The sequence below is a fragment of the Phoenix dactylifera genome, chromosome 3 (genome assembly GCF_009389715.1).
Source record: "Phoenix dactylifera cultivar Barhee BC4 chromosome 3, palm_55x_up_171113_PBpolish2nd_filt_p, whole genome shotgun sequence".
In the NCBI taxonomy this organism is placed as follows: Eukaryota; Viridiplantae; Streptophyta; class Magnoliopsida; order Arecales; family Arecaceae; genus Phoenix; species Phoenix dactylifera.
Window position 1 is genome coordinate 8,882,503 of NC_052394.1, and position 14,876 is coordinate 8,897,378.

General features: G+C 36.2%; 1 protein-coding gene across 1 annotated transcript; it reads right to left on the reverse strand.

Annotated features, from left to right (window-relative positions):
- Nucleotides 1-1,964: 1,964 nt before the first annotated feature.
- Nucleotides 1,965-10,967, reverse strand: LOC103700994. Its single transcript, XM_039124538.1, has 8 exons — nucleotides 10,557-10,967; nucleotides 7,239-7,306; nucleotides 6,296-6,362; nucleotides 5,993-6,147; nucleotides 5,832-5,899; nucleotides 5,299-5,367; nucleotides 2,855-2,955; nucleotides 1,965-2,741 (listed from the first exon to the last, which is right to left on the reverse strand). The coding sequence occupies exons 1-8, from the start codon at nucleotides 10,821-10,823 to the stop codon at nucleotides 2,445-2,447; spliced, it is 1,092 nt and encodes a 363-aa protein (XP_038980466.1). The 5' UTR covers nucleotides 10,824-10,967; the 3' UTR covers nucleotides 1,965-2,444.
- Between the last annotated feature and the right edge of the window lie 3,909 nt (nucleotides 10,968-14,876).

Below are 14,876 nucleotides of genomic sequence, written 5' to 3' on the forward strand. Positions count from 1 at the left end.
AATGCTTTGCATGCATTAGGAACCTAAAGAATAGTTAGTTTACGCACAAACTCTTAACTACATAAGTATAATTGGTATCTGTTTACTTTTCTCCCAGTTGATGGTAGAAGTAATTGGAAATAGCAACAAATCGAGTATAAGCCATGTAGGCCATTACCCGTACCATCTCGCATAAACTCTTAACTATATAAATATGATTGGTATCTGCTCACTTTTTTCCTAGCTGATGGTAGAAGTGAATTGGAAGGGCAACAAATCAAGTATAGATCAGATAGGTCATTATCTGTACCATCTCATACTTATCTCGAGGCAAAGCAAAATGATTAGAGTTTGATGAAGAAGTTGGATGATCGGATTAAGTAAAGCCATAAAAATTAATTTTTTTATATACAAATTAAACAAATCAAAATGAATATAAAAATAAATACTAATGCTTCACATAATATTAAACAAAATAAGAATGAAAGAGGTAGAATATAACGAACCAAATTTTCAACAAAACAAAAAATATAACAAATAAAATATTATGTTTTAAAAATCAAATATTTCTTAAATTAAAAAAAGTAATTAATTAAAAAAAATAATCACCATGGCATGTAAGGTTTGACATGTTCAATCTTTCTCATGAGTGAAACGACCGGGGAAGAGGGCAAGGAAGAAATTTGAAAAGAGATATATACCAAGGTTAGATTTTGGGTAGATTCTACCATTACTCACACCGAACTCTAATCCGCTGCAACCCGTCGGGTAGGATACTCAATGATGCAGAGTAAATTGCCACCCCTCAAAGTAATAAACTGGACAAATTATTTACAAGCCATGGCCATAAAGAGTGTAAGAATTTTAAAGAGTCATTTCTTGCCAGATATTTTTTTCACATATTTGCTAACTTGCTTCTCAGATTGACGAGATTTAAATTTACATACTAATAAATTATGACCAAAGTTGTATATACACAGACATGAAAATCAAACTCAAACATGTGTCCAAGTATTTAACCTGACAAGCAAAGAAAAAAGAGATACAGAGACGTAAAAAATCAAGTTACGTGTATACATATACAACAAATTATTAAAAATATTAATTATTAGGGTCTTTCAACATACCCATTTTTCATCCAAACTTCTAAATTAGTTTAATTTTTTAAAAAAAAAATAATTTATAAAATTTTATTTTAATATATGCATTCTTATCCAATCTCCAAAAAAAAAACAAAATATCATTTTGAATACTATTATAACAAATCAAACTAATTATTGGAAAAGTGAACCCTTTTAACAATTTTTAAACACCGAAACTAATAAATTTTGATGAGCACCCCATATTCAGCTCGGACACATGTTAGCTATGGATTCTAGGAGCTGGATGCAAGTATCCCAGCAACACATCTAATGACCATTTTTAACATTTCCAACAATATAACTAATGACACTGAAAGTTTCAGATCCCCTGTAGCGTTTGCCGAAAAATCAGATAGAAAAGTCAAATCCTGGTCTACATTAACTTCATCTTTTCAGTTTTGAAGACTTTGTTCGGTACGTCCTTATATAACCAGAGAACCTGGACATAATTGCAAAACTGAGTTACAAGAACCACATGGAAATTCCTACCTGCCGACAACAAACCAAGCATCAACAATAGTAAAGCATACACAAATTTAATCTAAGGAGATGTGAAATCTCCCAACATCCAGCTCTAACTAGACATGTCAGTCTGGGGCCAAAAGGTAGGAAAGTATCTAGCAAATCTCCATCCCAAACCAATATTTTAATCAGTAAAGTCAAGACAGATATTATGTGCACAGAAGAGAGCCTGTAAAATTTGAATCATTTTACTATGACGAGAAATGCTAAATCTATACTTTTCAGTGGATTTATTCCATTCATCTGCACATATATATTGCAGACTCAGAACTTCAATTTATAAAAACCATACAAATTCACATTCTATTTTCATCTGCCCTATCAATTCAAAATAGCATTATCCATTCATATCTCTAATCATAAGTCAACTAACCACACAAGGACAACTGCCCCATCAGTCTCTATACTCCAAGGTCGAGTTTTTCAAATCTAGACATCATTTAAAAAGAGAAAGCAAACCACACAACACAACGTCACTGGAAAAAGTTCTTATGGCAATGTCAACAAGAAAATAAATGAAAGAATGTGTGACTCAGTAAATTAATTCACCTCCAGATCAGCATTGAAACTCTCATTAAATACTAGAACATAAAAGGATACAGGCATACAGCAGAAGCATGTGGTTCTTCACACTCAGTATAGATGATGGATTGTTGTCGCTCAGCCTTGTTTTTAGAAACCCAGTATCCCATGAAAACAGAGGCAGGAGACCACAGTGAGGAGCAAGTTGAAGGCATATGCAGCATTCGTTGAGCTCCTTGATCTTACCCCAGAAACAAATAATCCATTGCATGATGCTCATTAAAGATGATCAATTGGTGTGAAAGGAACAGCCTTGGTTTTGGAAACCCAGTATCCAATGAAAACAGACATGCAGAAGGAGACCACAGAGAGGAGCAATGCGAAGGCAGTGGCAGCATCCCATGAGCTGCTCGATCTTACCCGGGAAACAGATGGTCCATTAGGTGATGCAATATCTACAGGCAGCCAGTTGCAACTAGCTGAATAGTGTTGTGACCCACTCCATGGATTCCCAGGAGTTGGGTACCAGAAAGCAACAGCCATCTTGCTGGCCTGACTGATTGTAAACTGAACATCCTGCATTTCAAGGTGGGTGGACGTATTATAATGTTTTGTTCATAGGCAGCAATTTGTATCAGCCCAAAATATCAAGCAATAAAGGAAAGTGAATCAAAAGTATAGAGGTATACCTGTTGGAAACGATCCATTGTCCTCAACGGTCTTGAGAACTCAAAAATGTAGGTGCCCTTCTGATCACTTCTTGCATAAGGGCTGTCTTCTTCCAAATAGCCTGTCAGGGGGAAGTCATAAAGAAAGGATAAAGATAGAGCAGCCAATATAATATAAGAATTAGTGTAACAGTAATTCTGGAAAAAAATTAGTACCAAGTTTAAAGGTACAAGAAGATAATATGTGAATAGTAATACAAATTACAAAAGTGACAAAGACTATTGCATCAAGTCCACCCTCTTAGAAAAATGCTGTATGGGTTAGATGTCTGAGTTGTTGAGAAGGATTTCTCCAAACTTCTATGGACAAAATTTATGCTTTAGCAGCTATGAACTAAGAATTTGAGAGCAAGGGGAAAGAAATCGCTATTTAAGCATTGGTTATAGAGAAACAATAAGATGAAACCTGAGTTAGATCTTAAAATATTACACAGTAATTGATAGTCAGTCGCAGGTGCCAATTTTGCTCCATAAAGAGAAACTTTCAAGACATCCATTCTGCTTTCTCATCTTGATAAGGTGGTATTTGTACTTGTAAATGGTTGTCATATTTCTACACAATAAACTGATGAAATACAATTATAAAATAATATCCTAAAGAAAGATATTCTAGATGCAACAAGAGGACAAAGCAACTGTGCCTTGGGTAACCTCCCACAGAACAATTAGCTGGGAGGATATGAGCAATTTTGGATGGTATGCAATCAAACCCAGCTTTCATATACAACAAAACTGGACATTAACAAATGCATATGTCATCAATTGGTTTCCACTGACGAACTATTAATAATGGATTAAGTCCTATCTCTTTGGGCAAAGTAAACCTAAGGGATTTTCAAAAAAATCCGAGAGCGATACTCTATGGCAGAAAACATGTAGTTTGATCCTCACTGAAACTACAGCATCCTTTCTCACTCCATCCACCAGAATCCTCACTGAAACTATGGCATCCTTCCCTCTAACCTAAAGTTTCCGAAACTTGCATTTTGATTATTTGTTTGCAGTGTAAAAGCACTAGAAATCATTTGGCAGAAAAAATAGTAACTCCATGCGAATCTTCACAAATGAAAATCATCTATTGATATGTAAGTTAGATTTCGCTTTCTTTTCTGGGAAGCATTCAATATTCTATCACACAGATCTTTAGAATTTCACCCTTCATATTTATGTTTTCTTAATAGCATTTTCAAAACCTATTATTCAAATTACCTGATTCAATAGAAAATGGAGAGAATATATACGGCCTTCCATCTGGTTTACTTTATATATCATAAAGAGACTGATACATGCGCTAGTCTTAAATGGTTTTCAGAATTTTTTATTGCAGGTATCAAGCTCACATATTTGCAACAATAGCGTGCATTTTTTTTAGTTGTTTTCTCTCATTTTAGTTTGAGTTAAAAAGAAATAAAGTCCTTATATCTATGAGTTGCCAGGGCTTCATTAATTTAAAATATGGTTCCAAATTTCCACGGCAAAAAACTTGACTCTATAAGGATGCAACTTTCAGAATATAAATCAATCAAAGACGTGCAGTAGTTAGCTTTTGGTTTCAAGGCTTACATTAAGCCATAAAGCCCAGTGCCTTAACCCATATAGACTGGACAATTTTGTTAGTGACTGTTGGCCTTAAATATGTGATCACAATTAGTATGATATTGTCCTTTCCTCTAAAGGATAAGATTTAGACGGTTGATTAGATTAGGAAAAAAATGTGTTCAAATGAATGATTAGAAAGTTTTTGGTTTAACTCTTTGAGACTCTACAAATTCCAAGGTCTCAGCTCTGAAAGGAATTTATTTATTTATTTTTTGTACTTCAAATAAATAGCATGCTTCCTAAAAGATTTCTTTTACTTCATCCTACATAAAGAAGACCGCACTAGATGGGTTAATGCGAACCCAAACCAACTTAATGATGTGACTCCAACATACGATCCTTCAAGGTTTCTTTTATAATTAAAAAGAGCAATGTGACTTCTCCATCGCCTTTTATCTTTTACTGCATTTGTTCTTCTGTGGTTTAGAAACACACCCCTTTTACTGCCTATAAATAGAGGAAATAAATCCCTTGCTATTTCTAGGTGAAAACTTCTGGAAAAAAAGATAATAACACAAAAGTTGCATAAGAACATGGATATCTTAAGTATAGCCTAGGTGATCCTTAATAGTAACCTCTCATAATCCAACGTTTGCATTTTCAATTTTATACTATTCATGAATTGCGTCAAAAAATGAAATTTAATTGCTATCACTAGATAACAGAACAATAAATCAAGATAGAAAGTTGCATCACTGCAGGAACTGATATATCACCAGGATACTTCAATGGAAAGTGTTATATGTGTAATCTTATTCTAACATTACCAGATAAAAGAAAGTCGTTAATTAGTAGAGGAAGCACACCTGAATGAAATGTTAGGCTACTGTGCCACCAAGCGCCATGCCAATCGTTTTGAGCATTTGAGCCATTTCCTGAGAATTGTGAGGACAAATTACCCAATTTTTCCGCATATTTCAATGGAATGTTCAAATTGATTGGAAAGGAAGCATGGGTAAGTGAGTAAAAACAAATTTCTTAAAAAACAAGCAAGGCGAAATACACTACAGTCCCAAGAAAGTAACTCCAACAAACAGAGCTACTAAAGATAAAGATAAGAGCAAATCAGAAACATATAATAGACAAAATAAAGAGAAGACACAAAAAGAGCAAGCACAAGAAAGAGACACGGCAAGCTACTTAAATATCCTTTCTAGATGGATACAAAAAGAAAAGAATGTTATCTTGGCAGGTCATCATCTTAAAATGCATAAAAGACATGATATCATTGGAATCAACATGAAAGTACAACAATTTTAAACAAATGAATCGACAATATGTGACCATGTGCTGACTAGCTTTCTTAAATATGTATCCCCATTCTAAAATGTAGGATTACCTGGACCCTTTCCATCAAGGTATCGACAATGTGGGTTCCATGCATATACATCAACCAGATGACCAAACCTGTCAAAAACATTTAGGGGCTCAAAACTTTAAACCGATATTGAAGAGTCAAAGGAGTCAGCTAAACTACAACAAGAAAGAACAGCGATATACCTATCATTTCCATTTCCATCATTATTGTCTATAAGATTGCCACCATATAACCGTCCAGGAATAGCATTTCCAATTGAAAAATGCATAATGTCCACTTCATGGCCGCGGCAGCTTTTATTGGTGCATGTACCAGGCATGTCTACACACCCTCCCATCTAGAAAAAAAGAATGTTTTCATTAATGGGTGACAGTTAAAGTAGGACCATACAGGAATTAGACTTAGCAAGAGATATCTAACACAAGTACCTAAAATATGTGTAAGCACATATGAATAAATAAGCAAGGGGAACCAGAAACACTTACATTATGATATGAGGCGTTCTCCCCAACTTGAAACATGAGAGCAACGGAGGGACATTTTGTGTTTTCACTGTATTTTACCAGAAAAAACAGTAAGATATGAGCACGATAAAGCAGGCCTAACTTCCCATATATTGGATGGACAAAAAGGAGCTGCACTTCTCAGATTTCATTGTATGCCCATTGGACTTAGCAAGTAACTGCGCGTGATAACGACAAGGCCAGTTTTGTTCCATGGATTAGAGTATGCACAATTATGTAATACAAATTCAGGCTATAACATAACAGGTAACACAACAAATCTAGAACTGGATAAAAGAAATGAAGCTTAGAGTAGTACTTATACAGGATATAGTGAAGGGAAATCAAATAAGATAAATAAACCAATAAGTGGGGCCTAGCAAAAGAGATCTTGAGCAATTCAAAGTTAAGAAGGAAGAGCAAGAAGACTTTAGTGGAAAGGTAACTATGATAGATTACCATGGATAAGGATATGTCTCTTCATTTGAAATGAACTGAGAGGCAGGATTTGTAAAGCAGAGTACAATAGAAGGGACACAATTCATTGGTTAGGTTATGGATGAATGTCGACCAAAAAGCACAATAAATTGAAAATATAGCAATAAAATAAAACATGCCTACCTGAATTGAATAATGTTGAAAAAGAAAGAATAAGAATTAAAACCAAGATCATAATAGGCACACAAGGGAAGTATATTGACAGATAACAAATTTGAGCCTGATTACATTAAAGACAAACAGTACACAACTTTTTTGCTGAACGGAATGACAAGAAAATCACAGAAGAAAAGAAGAATGGGAAGCAAACAAATCTTACATTATGAATTTTAAATAAATTACACTAAATCTCAACTAAATTGGAAAATGAACTTATATGTTAGAAATTAAAAAAATAGATATACAAAAAAAAAAAACAAATGCTTACCCCTTTGAGTATGCAAACTCCCCATCAACTTGTAGCATGAAAAAAACATTACTACCATCATGCACAGCCTGCAAATCCATTGATAAGCAACAACATCAATTCCAAAAGGAGAGTCATCTATAATTAATTCATATCCACCACCAAAACATGGGGAAACATGCAAATATATATATACATACCAATATGGAAGCACATGAATGCCATTTTACAATGAACTTAAAAGACTAAATGGGTCCTCATAGAAGCATTACTAGTGATTTGAAGTTTTGGACACTTCGCATAAATAAACCATATATATATATATATATATATATATATATAAGAGAGAGAGAGAGAGAGAGAGAGAGAGAGACTTGGTTGCACCTTGAGTGGATCTCCACTCAGGTCTAGTCTGGTCTAGATCACATGATGGGGTCTCATACCAATGATCTGAGTTATTGGATGTAATCTACTATGCTTATACATTAAAAATCAAATGAAATGGAGACCCTTAGCATCAAGTGGTCAAAAAATTGGATAGATTAAATAATATGAAATAACAACATATTTTTCTGACAATTAGATGCACAGACCAGGAGTCTTCAAATCACATAATTTTATATATGTGAGCAGTTTAGATGTAATAGATCATATTCAGCAACTCAGATCATCGATGTAGGACCCCAATTATCCGACCTAGACCTGACTGGATATGAATGGAGATCTCTGCGAGATTGTATAGAAAATACCGATATTGTACTAACACGGTACCAATACAGGATCCGGCACAGAGATTGTGAACCTTAGTTTACTAGTTTAAGGTTAACAGAATTAACAAATAATTCATGCAAAGTCTTGATCAGACAAATACTAACTCAATTCAAAAACACAAAAAAAAAAAATGTAACCTGCTAGATTAGAAATTAGAAACTCAAAAAGCATCTAGAAACAACTACTTAGGATTCAACAAGTCAAAGCATGGTGTTGGACATCAGAAGGAAACTCAAACATTGTAACACCCTAAAAAAGGATGAAATTCAACAACTGCATTAGTTACTAAGCAATCAAAAATCATTAATTGTCAACTATTCAATGCTATTATTCTCCTTATATTCCCTAAAAAATACTTTGTCAAAATATTTAATCAAATGATCCAAGTCTATTCCACTTGGTATAACACAAGAAAAGTTCATTTTCACATGAAACTCCTATTCTACACCAAATAGATTGAGAAAAAAAAAACATCAAACAATCAGACATGAGAGGAAGAGTTCCACAATCCATCATTTTCCCCATATATCATTACAAGGGCCAGGTCGCCAGGATTTAGCATGTTTTCTTGTACAAGACGACAATATATATATATATATATTTTGCTATTGTCATCCCACAAAAGATCACCATAAATAGTTCAGTGTTAATCCAATTATTTGTTGTAGAAGCATGTCCTCCAAATTTAATGAGACCTAAGGACGCTTAAGAGAAATCCCTCATATCTAATGTGGTTATGAGTCAAAAACCAGAAGTTCGGTTGTCAAAAGCTAGGGCAGGATTTTCTATAGCATTTCCATTGCATGTTATTGATGGGTCTTTTTACCTTTAGATTTTAAGCAAAGCAGCTTTTTTTTCTTTTCCAAAGTGAAAGAATAGGAATCAACATTTCAGGCCATACTGAACCAAACCGGTCAAGAACCAGAAAGGTTCGAGCGGTCCAAAAGGTTCGAGCGATCCAAATGGTTCAGTGCTCAATAAAATCCTGAGCCTCCCCTCCCCAGCGGTCCCCTCGCTCGATCACACCTCGCTTGATTTCCCTCTAGCTCTCCCTCCTTCTTGGATGCCTCCTCCCGTGCATTAGAAGCCCACTCCTCTCCCATGCTAGCCCTCCTTCATTCCCATTGAAACCCTCGTCTCCAATCGGAAGACTCTCCTTCTTCATTCCATCTCCCACGGCTTGACAGTCGCAGTTGGCCTCCTCCGCCGCTTCCATCTCTAGTTGTCGCTGGCACTTTTCCGGCAGAGATTTCCAAATACGACTCTCTATCTCTCTCTCTCTCCATCTTCCCCCTCTCCCCATCCCTCTTTCTCCCCTTCTTCTCTCCAACCTTCTAGGGTTAGGATTAAGGTTCTCCCTCCCCCGCTCTCTCTCCCCCCAACCTCTCCTTCTCCCTCTCCCCCTCCTTCTCCTTGTCCGATACACTCCAGCATGGCATGGCACATACCCGTATAGTACCGTACCGGTAGCCGACTAGTATAAGACACGATATCAGTTTGGTGAACCTTGTTAGGGATCATTATTAGTTAGGTTAGTCCCAGATGGTCAAATCACTTAAAATTTGTTTAGATTTTTTAATACTTATCCCTCACTCCTACCCTCCTTCTGTACTATCAATGCAAACTCTCAAAAGTCTCGGTGTAAGCAAAAGCTTTCTCAAGTCTCGGTGTAAGCAAAAGACATAAAATTCTCAAATTGGGGGCAATGGTCGTGTTGACACCAGAGATTTGGTATTGTATAGCTCTTTCTCTTTCACAATCAAGTCTAGCCCAAAGTCCTCAACATAAACAATTAAGGAATTCGTGGATCTACTTTACAAGTGGATCCAAAGGATTCAACAACTTAACAAATTCATACTTTGACAATTGCAACTATTTATGCTTGCAATAATATTCCTGAAGCAACATCTCATTGTGAAGTAATTTTTACATTGTGATTAATCAATGCCATATTCTTTTTCTTCCATCCAATTTTTAACCTTTCTATGTTTAACAACCACATAGTCAATACCATGCTACACACAATTATATTTATAGTCAGTACGTATGTCTCTTCTAGTCCTTTAGTCCCATAACCTGTACGCATCCAAATGAAAAGATAACAGAAACCCAAAAATGCCTCCAAAACATTTATTTTCTACCATTTTATATCAAAACAGTTGACTACTAAAAATACCTAGAATTTTAATGAGAAAAAGTCGATTAACTTGCTTCATATGAGACCTGCCTGCATGCTTAAAGAAACCATTTGTGAAAATCTCACTATCAAACTACAATAAGGAAAAATATATGAGATCATTTTAGTCACTCCTAATCTAGGGAAAACAATGGCAGTGCACAAGGACTTCCTATTATTTATAGATCAGATGATAACCATGATTTCGAAAAACTACAAATATTATAAAACTATCTTATAAACTAATCCCTTGGTAAGAGCAATCAAAAACCCTTTTTTGATTGGGATTCAAACACTACACGATTTCAAAGGAAAATAAAAATTCTCGTATGAAACTATCCCCGAAAAAACCGTGTTAAAAATAATAGACGGAAGAAAGGAAAATTTCAAACCTTAACGGTCATCTGGCCGCCGGCATAGGCTTTATCCTTGTCGGGATCGAGGGCGGGCAGCAGAGGGAACTCGGACCCGTCGATGTCGGCCCAGTCGTCGGCATGGCCGTCGATGGTGACGACTCCGGGGAGGTACTCGGCGAGGACCCGCACGTTGGGGCTCATCTCGCAGCTCCCCCCCGCCTCCTCGCCGTGGTCCCCATGGGCGTCCCCGAGCCGGATCGCCGAGGAGACAAGGATCGCGGAGAACAGCACGATTCGGAGCATGGAGGCGGGCGGATTCGCCGAGAGAGGGAGGATCAGGATTTTGTTTTTGGTGTGGGGGGAGGCCGGCGGGCGGGCTGGGGGAATCTGTGCATCGGAATGGAGGACCGCCTCACGGGCGGCAGCGACACGAAGGAAGCCTCCGGAGGGGTTGGAATTTTTTTTGTCTCTAGGGAAAAGGACGGTTCTAGCCCTGCAATATTTGGATGGTAATAAGGGTTCAATGTAGATATGAATATTAAAGGGGTTAACTTTGAAACTTAGTAAAAATATTTTGTCTTTTGTTGACCTCTGACCGGTGGAAGATCTAAAACCCGACGTTGAAGATATTGGTCGAAATTATGGCTTGCAAATTCGAACACCCACCCAATAATGATTTAGTAACCCAAAAATCTCAGCCAAAAAATATATCCTTTTTAATTTGAAATATTACATATATAATTAAAGCTTAGTGTGAAAAAGAAATAATAACAATAATAAACTTATTTTTGTATACAAATAATAAAGCCTATTTTAAAATTCTGGTGTATATAAATTTCCCAACCAAATGATTTAACTGGGTCGGAGTTTCTCTCTGCTTAGAAACAGTAATCCTGCTTGATGGTTTAGACCCGTTGGGGTATTAGGCAAAGTAACCTTATTTCCTATTATAATTTTTTATTGGGGACTCAGCAGATGTGATTAGGCCCTACTCGTGGTATCTTATACTTAATAATAGAGCAGTGCCACTGCCACGGTAACTCAGCAAAATTACTTTAAAAAGTCACTTGACTATTTTGCCCTGCCAACTTTGCTACGTCGCATAGTACGACTCATAATGCCAATTCAAAAGGAGCAATCAAAGCACAATGTACTAGTTGAGTGAATTTTTTAGGTTACATATCTAAGTTACTAAAGAATTTTTGTTAATAATAAGTCTAAGATTCACCACCTTTTCTGTGCTAATGATGTTTGCTTGTGGTAGAACCACTCAATTGTATAGCTGTTATGGTCATTATTGATAAGCATGTGAACATTACAGCAGGAGGTTTGATCCTCATGAATCCGATGTAATTTTCTTCAAATAAGTAGTGGTTGCTGAGAAAATAAAGTTTTTTCTCGTGGTGATGAAATAAAATTTTTGAATATTTATATAGAATTAAAAAACTTAAATAACATTTTTTTGCATAAGATTCTTGTTGTTATATTTTTGTTGAACATAAACGTGTTTGGGAAGGCTTTGAATGGGCAGGTCATGCATGGGGAAGTAGCAATATGGGTTTAAAAGGCAATTCCGCCACCACAATTTCGTGGATAAACCAGCAACCAGGTCATACTCTTGTCTTTTAGCCATAGTAGCATGTACATAGAAAGTTCCGAGAAATCTCAGAGCAACACATGTCGAGCAAGAAGATGATCAAATAGATGGCCTTTTGGCTAACAAAGCTACGAACACAGTGCAATGCCAAATTTGGACAATAGTACCTTATCTATTTGTGCAATTTGGTAATGGCTCTTTTATTAGATAAAAATATATTTATTTTTCTTAAAAGGATACTGTAAATCTGTAATGACTATTCTTTCAGAAAAAAAATGCTCCAATAGCTTAGAAGAGTTACTCAAAAAGTCGCTTAGCTGGTGTGATGTATTGTCATTGCTTCCTTTAATTTGCATTAATTAGTGTCATGAAAATGAAGCAAAGTGATTGTGCCAAGGCACTAGATTGATCGAGTGATTTAACCTGTAGCATTGCTCATTTTCTTATGAGATCTTCATTTCACACTTCTTGTTGGAGTTTGACGAGTTAAATACTCTTTTTTTTGGGTACAAGCTTTTTGTGAGAAGTCAAATAATATATATTTGACTTTTTGCATAATCCACAATTTTTTTTAAAAGCTCCACAAGACTGACCTATGTGTTTTGTCAGAAGCATCAAAATTTGATACGCAGCAGGTGGCAAAAAAATCCATTCTTTCTAAGATTTTGAGTTTGTATTTGTTCACGAATTGAGAGCCTACACAGTACTCTGACATGGATTGTGCACCATGCACCAACAGAATCCTCTCTTTTGCTAGTAGATTTATCAACAAGCATGTGCAGATCGTCCAATTAAAGGTGAAATGCATAAGGTTATCGACATAATAAAAATAAATATATGACCCTATTGTGCTACCTAATAATAATTTACAAATATAAGAATTTCAGAAGGTGATCGACATATCTAAAGGGCAGGTGTTTGTGCCATCTTGTGCTAATTTACAGATGTCTGTAGTTATTTTTTTTATATGATGCAATCATATTTTATACATGTGGGACTCATAAGCTACTTTTACCTCAAAAACACACCGACATTGTAATTGAATTTTAAGTTTAATGTTTTCAAATTTAAGTTTTGGGTAATATTCTGGTGAATTGATGGTAGGAAACTAGCTAGGCCTCGCAGAATTTTAAGCCGTGTCTCGATACTCTATGCTTGCTACTTATTGAGGAGCCCCTCATATTATTGCCTTAGAAACATAATTGAACTTGTAGCATTCAACTTATTGCAAGTACACATCATAATTAAATAAGTTCAAGGATTGTTAGCAGGGCAGTTGAAATCGTCTTAGCATCTATAGGACCGGCAAGCCATATGTTCTCGGAAAAAATAACACAAATCCTAATCCCCATCATTTATGGAAAAGCCAGATTGATTGAAGATTAAACATAGCCAATAGATTTATGTTCATAAGATGGGACTACAAGTTTATACTGGCATTCAACCTATCCCGACCCTTCTTTATCTAGGTTTGGAACCGGCTATACATAAAATATAGGCGTAGTTACTCATAAGTTGGAATTATGGAAGACTATTATAATATAAAAGCTTTGGGTTAAGAAGGACCAAGGAAGAATATATTATTGAGCTGAGTATTATATTTGGCCAACAAACTAAAAAAAATTTCTTTCGCAAATTTTACATGTTTGTTAGAAGTGAGCAATCCAGAAATCATTTCATTAACATTACCTAGGCAATTGAGAAACAGCCTCAAGTAATTAATCCCTTGTGCTACCTTACAAGGTCAAATACCTATACTACAACAGTTACTTGAAACTGATACGACAATCTCCACTTCATACACATAGGCAGTTACTCCAGAGCTGATCTTTTTTTCCCCATTCAACAGCAGAACACCTTGGAGCCTTCTTTGGCTGTTCGGTTGTCACATATTAGATTCCGAACTGGCTTCTCACAATCACAACACACCTCAGCTCAGGCACGGCACACTCACCACCTTTCGTGGGAACGAACCGCGCCTCTTCTGAAGCCACACCAAGGCGCGAATCCAGCAATTCTGATAACGTCTTCTCTGTTAGAATGCCACATCATTCTTCACTCAAACTATCTCCCAGAACTGTTCTGAACTGTTTACCAGAATTAGATTTGAATTAGTTCCTTGTAACAAATACAGCTGAGATCTACCAGCTCATTTACCTAATTCTGGAACCTTCATTTCTGCTCTATGAATACTGTATCACAACTCAATAGTTAATGGTGAAATCAATACATTCTTCTTCCTCATTTCACTTTTATTTTCCTCTCTGTTTTCTTTGTACAGTAACCAGCATTTCACCGTGCCGGTTACTGTTCATTTGTGCCAGAGTTTCAAATGTGAAACTCTTCATTCTCCACCAGAAGTGTTTCGCACCGGAAAATAATAACCGATTTAGCCCGTCTTCTGCTCCCACGCTTCCACATCTAACGGCCAGCCTCCTCAGTCAATGCAGCCCTCCTTCCTCCCAACCAAAAAGGAGAGAAAAAAAGATCAAGCAAATCAACAAAAAAACTAAGGAAAGAAAACCAAAATGTTCTATAACTTCCTCTTTTCTCTTTCTTCCTTCTGCTAATCTTCACCAATCCTTCTTCCCCATCCCTCCAGCCATGGCTTAACCCAACTACATAACACCAGATTGATACCCAAAAGAACCACTCCTCTTGTTCTCCAAGACGTGCAGGAGGACTCTTTCCAATTCTACTCTTCTTTCTCTCCTATTTTCCTGTTCGCCAAAAGAATTACCAATCTTTCTCTCCAGGCC

What these genes read in the sequence shown, in the direction of transcription:
- LOC103700994 (XM_039124538.1), bottom strand. Translation starts at nt 10,823, where the DNA reads ATGCTCCGAATCGTGCTGTTCTCCGCGATCCTTGTCTCCTCGGCGATC. An exon ending in CCTTGATGGAAAGGGTCCAG is followed by an intron (nt 5,368 to 5,831) that starts GTAATCCTACAT and finishes CACAATTCTCAG; the next exon opens with GAAATGGCTCAAATGCTCAA. An exon ending in TAGCCTAACATTTCATTCAG is followed by an intron (nt 2,956 to 5,298) that starts GTGTGCTTCCTC and finishes TCCCCCTGACAG; the next exon opens with GCTATTTGGAAGAAGACAGC.